Source organism: Cicer arietinum, chromosome 4, assembly GCF_000331145.2.
Source record: "Cicer arietinum cultivar CDC Frontier isolate Library 1 chromosome 4, Cicar.CDCFrontier_v2.0, whole genome shotgun sequence".
In the NCBI taxonomy this organism is placed as follows: domain Eukaryota; kingdom Viridiplantae; phylum Streptophyta; class Magnoliopsida; order Fabales; family Fabaceae; genus Cicer; species Cicer arietinum.
The window spans coordinates 56,964,524-56,980,220 of NC_021163.2; the positions used below are offsets into that span (position 1 = coordinate 56,964,524).

The 15,697-nt window shown below is 35.1% G+C and overlaps 2 protein-coding genes across 2 annotated transcripts in view; both read left to right on the forward strand.

Moving 5' to 3' along the window:
* The window catches only part of LOC101504808 (polypyrimidine tract-binding protein homolog 2), an 8,737-nt gene extending 4,658 nt beyond the window's left edge, over positions 1-4,079 (forward strand). The window contains exons 4-11 of the mRNA XM_004498342.4: positions 1,445-1,507; positions 1,592-1,665; positions 2,006-2,101; positions 2,313-2,370; positions 2,509-2,613; positions 2,717-2,798; positions 3,182-3,294; positions 3,529-4,079. Coding sequence (XP_004498399.1) covers positions 1,445-1,507; positions 1,592-1,665; positions 2,006-2,101; positions 2,313-2,370; positions 2,509-2,613; positions 2,717-2,798; positions 3,182-3,294; positions 3,529-3,840 — 903 coding nt within the window. The 3' untranslated portion in view covers positions 3,841-4,079. The remainder of the gene's footprint in view (positions 1-1,444; positions 1,508-1,591; positions 1,666-2,005; positions 2,102-2,312; positions 2,371-2,508; positions 2,614-2,716; positions 2,799-3,181; positions 3,295-3,528) is intronic.
* A 1,847-nt stretch (positions 4,080-5,926) lies between these two features.
* On the forward strand, positions 5,927-15,295 carry LOC101504494 (ATP-dependent zinc metalloprotease FTSH 11, chloroplastic/mitochondrial). The gene is made up of 17 exons (XM_004498341.4): positions 5,927-6,663; positions 7,249-7,402; positions 8,389-8,481; positions 8,641-8,726; positions 8,829-8,952; positions 9,422-9,541; positions 9,865-9,915; positions 10,965-11,026; positions 12,135-12,192; positions 12,312-12,437; positions 12,514-12,594; positions 12,834-12,963; positions 13,077-13,225; positions 13,911-14,192; positions 14,318-14,407; positions 14,511-14,564; positions 14,890-15,295. The coding sequence occupies exons 1-17, from the start codon at positions 6,074-6,076 to the stop codon at positions 15,043-15,045; spliced, it is 2,406 nt and encodes an 801-aa protein (XP_004498398.1). The 5' UTR covers positions 5,927-6,073; the 3' UTR covers positions 15,046-15,295.
* The last annotated feature ends 402 nt before the right edge of the window (positions 15,296-15,697 follow it).

Genomic DNA, 15,697 nt, shown 5'->3' on the forward strand with positions numbered 1-15,697 from the left:
CTGAGGTAGCTCCTTGCCAATCATAAAACCAATGTATGAGACGACCACAACTAGAAGTGCCATTCAGTGGTAACTATCAACTACTCGTACCTTTCCCTGAATGAGGAGTAGTGACATTGATCATGCCATATGACTGATGTTGGCTCGATTACCAATGTTGTGATTTCCCCATTGGAATTCATTGTTTCATTCTCATTAACACAACCAAGCGAAGTTATTTCTCTAGGCATTGGTAAAGTGGAAGACTGTTCTCTAACAAAAACACCCACACCTTATATTTTCGATATGGCTATTCTGGGTTGGAGATATGACATTCCACCCAACTTTTTTGACAACTAGCAACATTCTTCCTCAGTTTGACGAGAGACACAAAAGCTAAATTCGTGTGGGCCAAGTAGTGGCTAACCCATAAGTGACAAACAGGAGTGGATTTGAGTATGCCCTTAACCTGAACTTCCTCTGTTTTCCCATAATCGTAACTCTTTTTGGTTCAAGCTATTACAGGGCTCACTTCGAACAATTTGTTCCCTTCCCTTTCATTTCCAAAAACGACTATGTATTGTCTCACCTCCTACTTCCTTATCATTCATCTCCTCTTTATATCTCCGACTAGCTGTATGAACTAAAGCTGAGAGCTTAGAGTGTAATGTCCTCACTCGGCTATTGATGGATGATTGTAAGCCACTCATGAGGTAACCCTTGGACTTGAGACAAAATTAGTTAAAGTCTTTCAATGTAATACTTGACAATGTTGGGTTTTCAAAGAGACGCAAGCTCCTCAAATGAGTTTTCAAACTTCTGACCATCACAATGAGCAATCAGCTCACACTTAAACTCCTCCATGTCAAATGCCAAATTGTCCATGGTCTCTTGGAGAAGATTAACAATGTGTTTGATTTAGATTCTCCCAGGCACAAAATCCCATTAGTTTTGATCCTTCCGTGCTATGCTTAGTTAAGTTGAGCTTCACTTCCTTAGAGATGTTCTGCGCTTCAAAATTAACTTCAGTTCTGGTAATCCATCTGTCTTGGTCTGTACCGTCAAACATGGGCAGCTCTACCTTTCTCGCCAGCATTAGATATTCTTCTCTGCATCCCCTCTTTTTTATTTTTCATTCCCTCTAACTAACTTACTGTCAGCTCACCCTTCACCTACTCATTATCTTACTACCCATTGTCATTCCCTAGAGTTTGACTCTCCATAATTTTGGCCTACCATCAGCACTAGTAGGTTCTGCAGTAAAACCATCCTCATGGCCTCTAGTAGATGCATGATGTCCGTTAGTTTATGTAAACAGGGAACTGATTTACTTTGAAATTCTAGATTTGTTCATGTTTTCATCTTATGCAGGTTTTTGTTGGTTTTAGATTACTAGATTGGTTAATTCTAAATTCCAGATTTGTTAATTTTTGTAATTCTAAAAGCTTATTTTTCATGTATGCAGGTTTTTTCAGCCTTTGGGTTTGTGCATAAGATTACTACTTTTGAGAAGACAGCTGGATTCCAGGTTTGATGATTAGCCACACTTCATCCATTTGGCTTTATTTTCTATGCTGGGGCACAAGCTTATATTTTATATTCAACTGTTTAGGCGCTGGTGCAATTCTCAGATGCAGAAACTGCTACTTCTGCAAAGGATGCTTTGGATGGAAGAAGCATACCTAGGTGACAGTTGTATTACTTGTTTGGCATGGTATTTAGTTCGACTGTATTGAATCTACGTCTGTTAATGTGGTGCATGTCTTCATTATTGACTTTGGAGTTTATACACTATTTTTGTGCTTGTTGTAATTGTCTGAATCGTTGAAAATGTGAAATATGGTTAGCTACATCATTCCAACTGAACCAATCATGAGTAGTAAATTTGTCAAGTTTGACTAAAATATAGTAGTTATTTGCAGCTTCATTGGTACTGCTGATAGCCTTTATACCTTACGCATAATTGTTGCTCAATTGTTGTCTGTTTCTTGTGATTGATCTTTATTTTTTTTCTCCTTGGTATCAGCTACCTGCTTGCTGGGCATGTGGGACCATGTACCCTTAAGATCACATATTCCGGGCATTCAGACTTAAGTGTCAAGTTTCAAAGTCACAGAAGCAGGTATTACCGATTTTTTTGGCATCTAAGGCATACAGGAAACCTATGTTCTACAATTTATCTTTCCCTTGGTGATTTTTAATTGATTCATTGTCACGGGCATTGGTTCTACATCTCCCACTTCATATAATGTTTTAGCCCTTTTATTTGCATGGCAGTTTTGATATCTTTTTTTCAGTTTTTAATTATATAACCCCTGTTTTTCTTGTTTCAGAGACTACACAAATCCTTACCTTCCTGTTGCTCAATCTGCTATGGAAGGAAACGGGCAGGTAACCATCTTGAATGTGCACAATGAAGCCTTCTCAATTGCTTATTTTAACTTGATATGCACCTCATTCACAATGAAGCCTTCCTTACTAAGGAACACAGTTTTATAAATTCATTTTGTAATTTATAAATTTTTGCAGTCCGTGATGGGTTTGGATGGGAAGAGACTGGAGGCTGAGAGTAATGTACTTCTTGCATCAATTGAGAACATGCAGTATGCTGTTACCTTGGATGTCTTGCACATGGTACTTTGAGCTGCAGTTGGCAGTTGTCTATTTGTCAAAAGATTGACTGACACACCACAGTTTAGCTGATATTATACTGCCTTTTCTCTGCTATTTGTGACAGGTTTTCTCTGCTTTTGGACCCATTCAAAAGATTGCAATGTTTGATAAGAATGGCGGTTTACAGGCTCTGATTCAATATCCAGGTTTGGTTTGGTTCTTTCAATACATTCATTCATCTTTGTTTATATTTCTATTGTTGATTATTTGTGTATACCAGTGTGCTAGCCACTGTCAACATCCTCTATGTTGGTCAGGTTTTTAAATTGTTTATTTGGTGATAGTATTCAATTTTTTTAATGTACATCTATCTTTCTTGTTTTTTTGAAAATCGGGTACCTGTGATCCTACAAATTGATGGAAGGATCAGGTCTTAATATATATGTGTGCGCATGCGCGCACGCATTTTTAGTCTGAACAATGGTGATTTGAGTCTGGTTGGTAATTAGAAATATTGTACTTGTTTTATTATTTTATAATAATTGCAGTTAAGGATATTGTTAATATCTTGGCATTCTATGGACTACAGATATTCAAACAGCCATTGTGGCCAAGGAAGCCTTGGAAGGACACTGCATTTATGACGGGGGATTTTGCAAGCTTCATCTCTCCTATTCACGTCATACTGATCTGAGTATAAAGGTAACCAGCCTACCCTCATAAAATAGGGATTTATGTCATTTTAGAAATGCTTGATAGTGTCTCAAATTCTATCAAATTTCCTGTATGATGTTTCCCTTTTTATGCTTTTGGGTAGGGGGTGCCCCATATATCGGTATTCAATATTGTGAAATAATCTTTCAAGCTTTTGAGAGTATGATCTAGTAGTGGTTATTATCACACAAAAATATATAAATTTCTGCTGTGTGATTACAGGTCAATAATGACAGAAGCAGAGACTATACCATTCCTAATCCACCACCACCCATTATGAACACTCAGCCCTCTATTTCAGGGCAACAACAAGCTCCCATGAATGGGCCTCCTCCTCAACAGTACAATACATCTCAATACGCTCCAATGAACAACCAGAATTTTATACCTCAATCTCAGGCTGGATGGGGAACAGCTCCACCAGCAGGACCGCAGGGTATGCAACGGATGCATAATAACCCTTACATCCCACCTGGTACGATGCCACCACAAGCTGGCCCTGGAATGATGCAGTATCCCGGTCACATTCAATAGCCTTGCCCTTTCGCTTTGAATAAACCAAACATTGGTTACGTTCAGCACGCACGATGGTAGAAATGAGGGCTGTCTTAAAAATTATGGGTTCTTGTATTTGATTATCTGATTCTGAATATCAGCTTGTTTCAACCATAGTTAATTTTTAAATTTTTGAATGTAAGCAATTTTTTTGAAGAATTTGTAGTTGGTACGTATGTGAAAACTAAAAAATTTATTTATTTGGTCTTCATGGTTTCTATTGACTTCTCGGAAAAAAAGAATCCACTTGCTTGTAATTGTGTTTTATAGTAGTTTCCTTTAAAAGTTAATAGCTAATGCTAATGAAATAAAATATCGATGATTTTTTATAGCAACCTGATATAACTGTTAATCCTGGAAGAAACAACGCAATTTTATGGCAACCTGATATAATTGTTAATCCCAATTGAAATTAATTCAGCTTTTATTCATTACAAGTGAAGTGGTATAAGTTTTGCATAAATTGAATTCATAGATTATGGGACCATTATTCAGCGAAGCTCTAAATCATTTCTAAATTTAGCGTTACCACTATTTCATTGGATACTTTATTCTATGCAAACATAACCCATAGCTAATTGATCTAAGAAGGACTGAATAACAACAATGATCCAAGAAATAGACCCCTACGATTCAACAATTATAGAGATAATTGATATAGAGTCTAATTAGAAGCTTAGGCTTTCTAGAATCACATTTTTCACCCACTCTACTTGTCACTCTCAAACTGTTTTGAGTGAAGTTAGTTAAATCTAAACTACATTATATTTTGTATGGATAAAAGAATTGTAAAAGATATTTTGGGTTGTAATAATTAGAAGCTTAGGCTTTCTAGAATCACATTTCTCACCCACTCTACTTGTCACTCTCAAACTGTTTTGAGTGAGGTTAGTTAAATCTAAACTACATTATATTTTGTATGGATAAAAGAATTGTAAAAGATATTTTGGGTTGTAATAATTAGAAGCTTAGGCTTTCTAGAATCACATTTCTCACCCACTCTACTTGTCACTCTCAAACTGTTTTGAGTGAGGTTAGTTAAATCTAAACTACATTATATTTTGTATGGATAAAAGAATTGTAAAAGATATTTTGGGTTGTAATAATTAGAAGCTTAGGCTTTCTAGAATCACATTTCTCACCCACTCTACTTGTCACTCTCAAACTGTTTTGAGTGAGGTTAGTTAAATCTAAACTACATTATATTTTGTATGGATAAAAGAATTGTAAAAGATATTTTGGGTTGTAATAGGACAGACAATATTAGTGTATATATTTATGTTATTACTCATGTAACATCTACGGTATATAAAAGGGTGGCAATATTTTGGTAGTGTATTGTATTCAAATTTGTATTCTCGAAAGAGACATTCTAGTATATTAGTGAGATTTAGAAGCGGTTTGAGCAACTATTACATCTTTATATAAATTCAACATTCACATTTAAAAGCTCGCAAGAATATAAAATAGAATACCTTTCGATAATTACCTTAGTGGAGGCATAGTAAACATTCCAATATAAAGTAGACGTTTAAGGTTGTGGGAACCGTGGAAATGAAATTATGTATAAAAAATGTGAATGAAATCGATTAATTTGAATGACATTTGAAATTCATCTGTTACATAATAATTGATCTATTTGATTATTTCACATAATATTATTAAACTACTCTTTTGAAATATGAATCAATTTATTATTACATGGTACAATAAACAAAAAAATAAATAACGCAAAATTAAAATGCATCATTTATTTTAGGACAAATAATTTTTACAAGTGAATTAATTATTGACGGAGGAAATATGTTTTTTCAAAGTTTGAGATTGTTTTTTATCATATATTCCAAAATAAAATATAAATTAAGTTAAATTATGCTCAACCCTAATTTTTGTGAAATAAGGCAGACATTTGATATAAATATACATAAATTCAATTATACAAAACTCTCTTCGCTATGTCTAATGTGTACCAATTAGAAAACAAAGAGTTAGAGTCCATAATGTATACCAATTATGTATTAGTCGATAGTGAGATATTGATGTTGTTGTTATAAATGTAAAAATCCACACATACACAAAAAATGAGAAGCCGGCGCCAATTTGAGTAGTGTTGGATAAGGCTACAGTTTACATTACGTGCATCTTGTTCTTCCTCACAACAATCCCTTCTTTTCTTTCTCCAACACGAAGAGGGAAAGGAGAAAGAAGAAGAATGGCAACACTTCAAACTTCCCTTCTCTCCAACCCTCTCCTCCCATTCCTCTCTCCAAACCACTCCTCCACTCACAAACCTCACCACTTCTCCTTCAATCCCACGCGCTTCCACCCGCGCGTCCCCTTCACTCCCCTCCTCTGCACATTTCGCGAAGACACAACTACTCCCCACTCTGAACCTAGCCCTAATAACAACAACAACAACCTATCCGAACCTCGCTCGGATTCCGCTGACGTGGCAGCCGAGCCTATCATAAATTTAACAACAGAAGACAACACCGTTGCGATTTTGGATTCAAATGAATCGAGATTCGAAGCTGTTGATGGCGAGAATTCCGAGAATTCGGAGAGTGAAAAGAAGGATGCGAATTTGGTTGTTGGTGATGGAAGGTTAGGGATAGTGGTGTTTTTGGTTGGACTTTGGGTGAGAGCGAGGGAAGGATTGGAGAGGGCATTTTCGGAATTGTTTGATTGGTGGCCGTTTTGGCGGCAGGAGAAACGGTTGGCAAAGTTGATTTCTGATGCCGATGCGAATCCGAAGGATGCTGTTAAGCAGAGTGCATTGTTTATTGAGCTCAATAAGCATAGGTTTGTGTGTGTGGAATTCAATTCGAAATTTCAAATTTGTAATTTTGAGGGCTGGTTTGGATTGAATTATTTGAGTTCATTTATTGGTATAAACATCTATGAGACTCGTTGAGAGAACTTATGCAAACAACTTATAACATGTAAATAAGTAGATTTTAGCTTATTTCGGTAAACTCGTCAAGATAGCTTCTGTAAACAGTCATAGTTTATACGAAAACAATTTGACTTTATTTTATCTCTTGTTATAGAAATAACTTATACATAAGTAGTTACACACTTATATGATTAGTGAATATGCTATTTCTTGATTTAGCTGTTTATCCACACAGATTATATGAATGATAGTATAGGAATAAGATAGAAGAAAATTTACATGTTGTATTGTGTTTGGAAAAAATTGGATTTGAGTGTTGTTATAGATTGTAGGACATGCAACAATTTACTTTGGAAAAAGGAAACTTGACTTTAGGGAAAATTCACCTAGGTTTTACAATAGTACTGCCTAGTTATTTGTTAGGTTTTTCTTTTCTTTTCCTTTCAATTTACATTTATGTAATTATATATGTTTTTATTTGTTTATTATAGTCCTGAGTCTGTGATAAAGAGATTTGAAGAAAGGGATCGAGCTGTGGATAGTAGAGGAGTTGCAGAATATCTTCGAGCTTTAGTAGTCACAAATGGTATTGCAGAATATCTTCCTGATGAGGAGTCTGGAAAATCTTCTAGCCTTCCTACATTGGTAATCATTTTGAAATTGGATTACTTATGTTCTTGTTCTTCTGCGTTTTGAATCAACATTTAGTCTGTATTACTGAATTTACAGTGCCCCATTGTTCATTAGTGGAGGTGGAGTGCAAGTGTGCAACTAGGCATCTGGTTTTGTATCTATTTGTTGATATTAGTCTGTTCAAAAGTAATTCTGTTTTGCTTTATTTTCCACAATCATCATCTAAGAGATTTGTGTGTATTGTCATCGGTGAGTTCCTTTAGTGGCTGTTTTGAACAAATTGCTTAACAGATGTTTGTCTATTGTAATCCGTCATTTACGTAACTCTAGTTTTTTTGTCAAGCTTAAGCTTTTCAGATAGTTGTTCATGACACTATCATCCATGATGGAGAAATTAGAGGGAGATCCAAACATGATTTAACCTGGGTGAATTACATAGAAAAGCTCTAGAAGGAGAAAGCATTAGGACTTTTTGAGGATTGGTTCTTTCTTGACAGAAGTACCACAATGTCATTGACAAACCTGATAAGAAAATAGATTTGGTGGTTTTCTTTTTACTAAATTTTATGGATAATTATTATTTTCCTACTTATACAAATTACTAGGTAATATTTCTCCGATATATTCTGGGTCTGAATTATTTGATTGGTCTTCTTATCTTAGAATAACTACAAGAGAAACTATTAGGAAAGACTTAGTGATTAATGAATTAGAAAAAGATATGCTATATGATAGAGCATTAAAGCATCGTTTGATCCATGTAGCTGACACTACTCAGTGGGATAAAACTTGGTTGTTGCTGTTGTTGTCTTCTTATCTAAGAATACATGATAGAATTTATGATTAGCTTAAAGGATAGTTGTTGTCCACTGATTCTTGCAATTTTTCCTTTTGTTAACTATAATATAATAACATCTTCATTTGATAATTTCAGTTTATAATTAACTTGTATACTATTATCATGTTGCGGTCAACTTACGACAAACATATATTTTCAGTTGCAAGAGTTGAAGCAGCGGGCATCAGGTAACACAGATGAGACTTTTCTTAACCCCGGAATATCCGAGAAGCAGCCATTGCATGTGGTTATGGTAACAATTTTATCAGAAGACTTTTCTTATGCATTGAGTGGTTAGCATACTTATATATTATAGAACTAAATTGTTCAGTTTTCCATTTGCATTTCAGATTCTAGTGTTCAATTCGTTTGGTTTGTTATCGGAATCTCATGAAGCTGCTTCGTTTTTCAGGTTGATCAGAAAGTATCAAACAAATCACGTTTTGCACAGGAGCTTATCTCAACTATTTTATTTACTGTAGCTGTGGGGTTGGTCTGGTATGTGACTTTAGTTTTCCTATCTCTCCTTTTCTCATTCTGTTGTATAACATCAACTCTTTAATTTTTGTATACTTGTATTCCTACTATATGTCCTGTTAGGTTTATGGGTGCTACTGCACTTCAAAAATACATCGGAAGCTTGGGTGGGATTGGCACTTCAGGTGTTGGTTCAAGTTCTTCCTATACCCCAAAGGAGCTAAACAAGGAAGTAATGCCAGAAAAGGTTAACACGTTAATCTGTTCTTTCTGATATACTATTACTCTATTACAATATGGCATATAGATTATTCTGTCTTTTGGAAAATAGTTTAGGTATGTATTAGCAAGAAATTTTGGGTTGTCAGTGAGTATCTTGGATGACAAGATTGTAACTGCAATAGGTTAATGAACAATAGCATGATATATGTAATACATGAACAATTATTTAATCATCCAAATAAGATAATCCCCACTAATCATGCCAATGCTAACTATTTTGTTGACCAGTCAACAATTAATCTGGAATATGTGACCACCCTCATTTGTTCTTGAAGTATTTTTGGTACTACCAAATGAATTATTAGTTTCCTTATTAGTCATAATGTCATATATGAAGGTCTTGCGTATACGATTTATGAGCAAATGAGAAATTCTTCCACACCTTATGTAATCATATTTTTAATATATATCTCTCTCTTTCTCTCTCCTTGCAGAATGTAAAAACTTTTAAGGATGTGAAAGGTTGTGATGATGCAAAGCAAGAACTTGAGGAAGTTGTAGAGTACCTAAAAAATCCATCTAAATTTACACGCCTTGGAGGAAAGTTACCAAAGGTCTACATAAGTTATTGGTCTTTTTGTTTTTAATTTACCGATAGCTTTTGTTCACATTTCTTTCTACTTTACATGTATATCTTGTGGTAACACAATACTTATTCCCATAACTGTCTAGTAGCTGATAAAATATTCAGTCCATCACTCCATCTCTATATGCCCTGTGTGTTGTTCTCACTAATAAACATGTTAGGCTTTGGTCATCATGATATTATGTATTCTTATAATTTTTATTGCATGCTATGCTGATGAACATGCTTCTTAGTGCAATTTGGTTGTAATATTTTGTTTATGAAGTAATGCTAAGTTGATCCTTTTTTCAGGGGATTCTTTTGACAGGGGCACCTGGAACTGGAAAAACTTTGCTAGCCAAGGTCAGTTAAATTCTATAGGCCGACATTTTCTAAAGCTAGTTTGACATTTTTTAAAACTCCATAACTATTGTATTGTAATTAGAACCTTTTGGTCTTCTACGTGCATTTTAGATTCATTATGATTCTTGATGCGGCACATTGTCCTAGTCAAGGTAGTCCAATTCTAGATCCTATGCAGGATTTTAAATTGTGATATTGTAACACAGATCGTAAGATCCTACCAAATTTAGAAATTCATATATATTGCATATAAATTCATACATATGCCTATCAAACAACATAATTTAGTAAAAAAACAACAAAATACTTAAAAGAAACTCAGATTTGGGATAATTAGATTCATATTTAATTTTTTTGATAGATAGAAACAGAGAATTTGAGAGAATGTGAGGGAATGGTTTGAGAGTGTGTAAGGGAGTTCTGAATCATGTAAAGTTTATAGAGACGGGGAATAATTTACTGAAGTTGAAAGTGTGTATGTGAGAGAAGAAGTGCAATGAATCATTGTATTGGAAAGGAAAGTGCAATTAATTAGGAATTAGTGGGAGAAACTAACTGTTCCAGTGATTGTTCCCCCTAAAATCGTGATCTGATTAGTGTTTCAAAAATGACGGTTACGTTTTTTTAGAAACTGGGTCGCCGACCCGACCTGCGAACCCTACGCTGCTAAAACACGCGGAGTCGTGCAGAAGCGCTGATTCCACCAATTCCACTGCCGTGCGCGACAGTTTCGTCTTCTCCGGTCAATTTGGGTTTCTGCTCGTCATCAATGAGCACGGGGAAGGGAAGCAAGATTGTAAAATCCCACGATGATTTTACGTGCTGACTCCTGATTTTAACTACCATGGTCCTAGTTATACTATACTGTATGAGACATTGGGAAGTTCATGGAAGAACATAAATCTGGACTCTGGTTCTTATCTATGACATATTTTTTACACTTTTTGCATAATTCAACTGAGCTATAACTTCAATATTAGTTATAAATTAATCCATTGAAATTAATTATTATTATGGTCTGATTGTTTGCTTTATCTGGGACCTTGAAGGCTATTGCTGGAGAAGCCGGTGTTCCATTTTTCTATCGTGCAGGGTCGGAATTTGAAGAGATGTAAGTCTTCTTTTGCTTTCTATATTTTGTGTATCTATTATTTTAAGTGGGCACATGGTATGCTAGAATGGTGGCACATTTTATGTTCTTCCAAAAGTGGTGTATTAAGAATTCTGCTGTTTGTTAACGACTATGGTGTCGATGCCGGAAAGTGGTGCGGTGTGGCCGACCCAAAAACTGGGATACCGGGATAGCGTGTGGTGGGATGGTCGGTATTTGACTATTTTTTTGGACATATTACATGATTAATACTTTAAACACATCGTAACAAAATGATAGGAAATTGGGTATTGTGGGGTGCGCAAGTCCCACTTTGACTAGTATGGGATGCTTGATGGAGTATTTAAGTGGCTTGGTTCTTCCCCCTTGATAGCTAGCTTTTAAGGGAGGGTTCCCCAAGTTCTTAAATACTTATCACAAAGTTCATGAAATATTCATAATTAGCATTAAAAAGCCACAAGTCTTCAGATAGATGTAAATACCAACAAAAGTCAAGGAAATAAACAAGTTAAAGCCTCTAAGACTTGAAGTAACTAAATACCAAGACTCAAATAAAATTTCTAGTCAATAGGAATCAAAGATCATCATCATCCAGACAGAGATGAAGTTGTCGTGGCTGAACAGAGGTGAAAAATTACAAAAAAATAAAGCCTACTTTGCTCTATTAGCATAAAACAGAAGGGAAAACAAAAAAAAATTGACCTGGGTATAATGTGTGGCCTTCTCTGTTCTATTCACTCACAACAGGAAAAAAACATAAAAACAAGGTGGAAAAACATATTGGGCCGTGCACAAGGTGTGCTGCTTGGAGAAGACAGATGCTGGTAGGGATGTATGTAACATTGTGATAAGTTATAAACATTCCAGAATTTCTTATTTTTTTTAGATGTGTGGCACTCTATGTTGGTAAATTAGATGACGAAATGTTTTCATATGATCTCTTAACGAAATTTCAAACTTTAATCTGTCTCTTCTGGCAGTTGTAACTTGTAAGCCGTCTATGGATGGGTATTTTGTGCATGTATACTGTAGCCATTTTCATTGCATTTACGAATTTAATATGTTGGCTGTTATGGATGATTATATTTGTAATTATGTTCATGCTCAGGTTTGTTGGAGTCGGTGCTCGACGTGTAAGATCCTTATTTCAAGCAGCCAAAAAGAAGGTTTGTTGTTTTTGGTTGACGGTCTCTCAATACAGTCTTCTATTCTGGTTTACTATAACACACAGACCTTTACATGTTTCTGATTGTTGAACATATATTTTCGCCTCTACCTTCTGTAGGCTCCTTGCATTATTTTCATTGATGAAATTGATGCAGTTGGATCAACAAGGAAACAGTGGGAGGGTCACACCAAGAAGACATTGCACCAACTACTTGTTGAAATGGATGGGTTTGAGCAGAATGAGGTAATTTTGAACAGTTAGTGTTGCAATTTATTTGTTTCTTCTTTTCCAAATTTATTCACCATTTTTTATGTTTTAGGGAATAATATTAATGGCTGCAACAAACTTGCCTGATATTCTTGATCCAGCTTTAACGAGGCCTGGTAGATTTGATCGACATGTAAGTTCTTATATTCATTTTTTCTCCAATAAATGAATATTTTTAGAGAAAAAAGAGCAGTAGGAAAATGGTAATAAGTCCTCCTATAGCAAGAATTAACAAACTAAACAAGAGACAGAAAATAAGAAATAACATTGGTCAAAAATACTTTCCTCTTTATCTTTTAATCCAGATTGTTGTACCCTGTTAATGCGTATATAATATAGAAGATAAGACGACTAACAAACTCTGAATTCCAGATCGTTGTACCAAATCCAGATGTACGTGGCCGGCAAGAAATATTGGAACTCTACCTGCAAGATAAACCTACAGCCGAAAATGTAGATGTTAAAGCAATAGCTCGTGGTACCCCAGGATTCAATGGGGCAGGTGAATTATGATTTAAATATATTTGACATGACATGATTTCTATTGACGTGAATCTTATGCTTCGTCTAATCACTGAATGGTGTTCTCTGTAATTATATAATCACATAAACTAGATCTTGCAAACCTGGTGAATATTGCTGCCATTAAAGCTGCGGTGGAAGGTGCAGAGAAATTAACAGCTGCACAGTTGGAGTTTGCAAAAGACAGAATAATTATGGGCACAGAACGAAAAACAATGTTTATTTCGGAAGAGTCAAAAAAGGTATGTAAGGGAAAACTGTGGCTTATTTGATTGATGTAAACTATAGGTTTCCATTACATTTTTTAATCTTGTTATCTAAAAATTTGAAAATGAAACTTCTGTGCTACATTACCTACAAATTCCAGATTTTTCCCTGTAGTTGTAAACCCACGATGTGAGGTTACAACAGGCTTATAGGTATACTAGAATTCTATGATCATAATAGTGAACATGTCTTATGATTGCAGCAGGCTTAACATCAGAAGGCTAAAAAATACTTGGACGCAAAGTTTTGGTAACTTGACCATTCCATATACTGTGCAATGAAATAGTCTGAGAAAATATCGACCTTTTATATTTATGCAAATAGAAAATTGGATGAGCGTCTAACAAATAGTTTAGTTCCTAAATCAGTTGTTAACTGGTGAGTTGATATGATAGGTAAATTGGTTTTTTGTAAAAAAAAATTCCCTGTACCTACTGGTTGTTCAGAAACAAATAGTTTATCAATATTTTGGGCTTCTTTTTGGTGTATTTTATTTAGCATAATTAGATTTTGCTGGTATTATGAAATGTTCTGCTCTTTGTACCACTTTGCAATAGCAAGTATTTATCTGTCAAATAATAACCTTTTGTTTACTGTAAATAAAATATTAATCCATTGATGTATGTTCGTTTATGTTATTAATGGTTGTAAACATTCCAGCTTACTGCTTACCATGAGAGCGGCCATGCAATTGTTGCCCTTAACACCGACGGTGCACATCCAATTCACAAGGCAACAATCATGCCACGTGGATCTGCTTTAGGAATGGTCACTCAGCTTCCCTCAAGTGATGAGACGTCAATAAGTAAGAAGCAGTTGTTAGCTCGGCTTGATGTTTGTATGGGAGGAAGAGTTGCAGAAGAGCTTATCTTTGGTCGGGATAATGTCACAACTGGAGCAAGTAGTGATCTTCAATCTGCTACCGAGCTTGCCCAATACATGGTAATATTCTGATCCCCTTGTATTATGGAAAGTGCAGTTGAGACATTCTGTACATATCTTTTCATATAAAAATGAGCTTGAAACTCATTGCTTGATTCTGTTGTATTTTAAACTCTCTTCACCAGGTATCAAGTTGTGGGATGAGTGATACAATTGGACCAATTCATATAAAGGAGAGACCAAGTTCTGAAATGCAGTCACGTATTGATGCAGAGGCAAGTATTACAAATCTATATATTTTTAACATTTCGATAATGAAAGTCATGTAATATCAACAATAAAATTCATAATTAGAGCTGAGCTTTTCCTGTTCTGCAGGTTGTTAAACTCCTTAGAGAAGCATATGATCGTGTGAAAGCTCTTCTGAAGAAGGTATGTTGAATATTATTGTATATATAATATTTTATGTAAAATGAGAAACCTCTTGCTTTCATTGAGATTAACATGTTCTTGTGGCGAAAGGGTGGTTGGTTTTTAAATTAAAATGAACGGGCATCAAATGGATCCTATTGATTTTGAGCCTGAAAAAAGGATTGAATGGTTCACTTGTATAGTAAGCTTTAAGGCATACAGCAGAAGCAACTTTAAGGCATAAATTCATTGAAAAATGTTTGCAACCTTGAATTATGCAGTGTTTGATATCTTTACTGTTTGGCATGTAAAAAGTCATAACTAGCCATTTTTGACATTTTTTTAGCATGAGAAGGCATTACATGCACTAGCAAACGCACTATTAGAGTACGAAACACTGAATGCAGAAGAAATTAGGCGATTACTTCTCCCGTATCGGGAAGGAAGACTGCCAGAACAACAAGAACAAGAAGAAGCAGAAGGGGATCTTGTACTGGCGTAATATTTCTCTCTGCTTGTTTATTATTGTACTAATTATAGGGGAAGCTCTGTACAGTATATCTTGAAGTCCTACAGGTAGTTTTTTTAATCTATTCTGCAGTTTCCCTCCTTTGTCCATGCAATTCTGTCATAAAATAGGTCAACTATTAGAATATTACATCTCTTGCTGCGAGCAATATTTTTTTTGGAGAGAACCGTGTAATTTATAGAAAGATATTTATTGGACATTGGAACAATTGTGATTAGTTGCCTATGCATTCTTCATTTTTAAGAATTTTTTCCTTATTATGAAATTGTGGAGATTGTGACCGAACTGTCTGTTAGCGAGTTAAATCGTCAACAAAAGTGTTGAAAGAAATAAGACGCAACTCTCTGAAGTATTATTGTTTCCCAACCCAGAGTTCCTGAATCCTGGCTTCAATTATTGGTGGTGGGTCTATACTTTGAAGTTTGAATGAATAATCTATGAATGAAGAAATAGTAGTTCTAAAGATTGTATTGCCTTTCTGCTGGCATAGAAAAGGGGCAAGCCAAAAATCCAAAACTTCAACGCAAGGGTTTTAATCTGAGCCCTTTTAGGTCCATTATTAGGTTTTTGCTGATCGTTGTATGTAATCTGTGAAATGTTTTGTTTGAAATATCAAACGACAAGC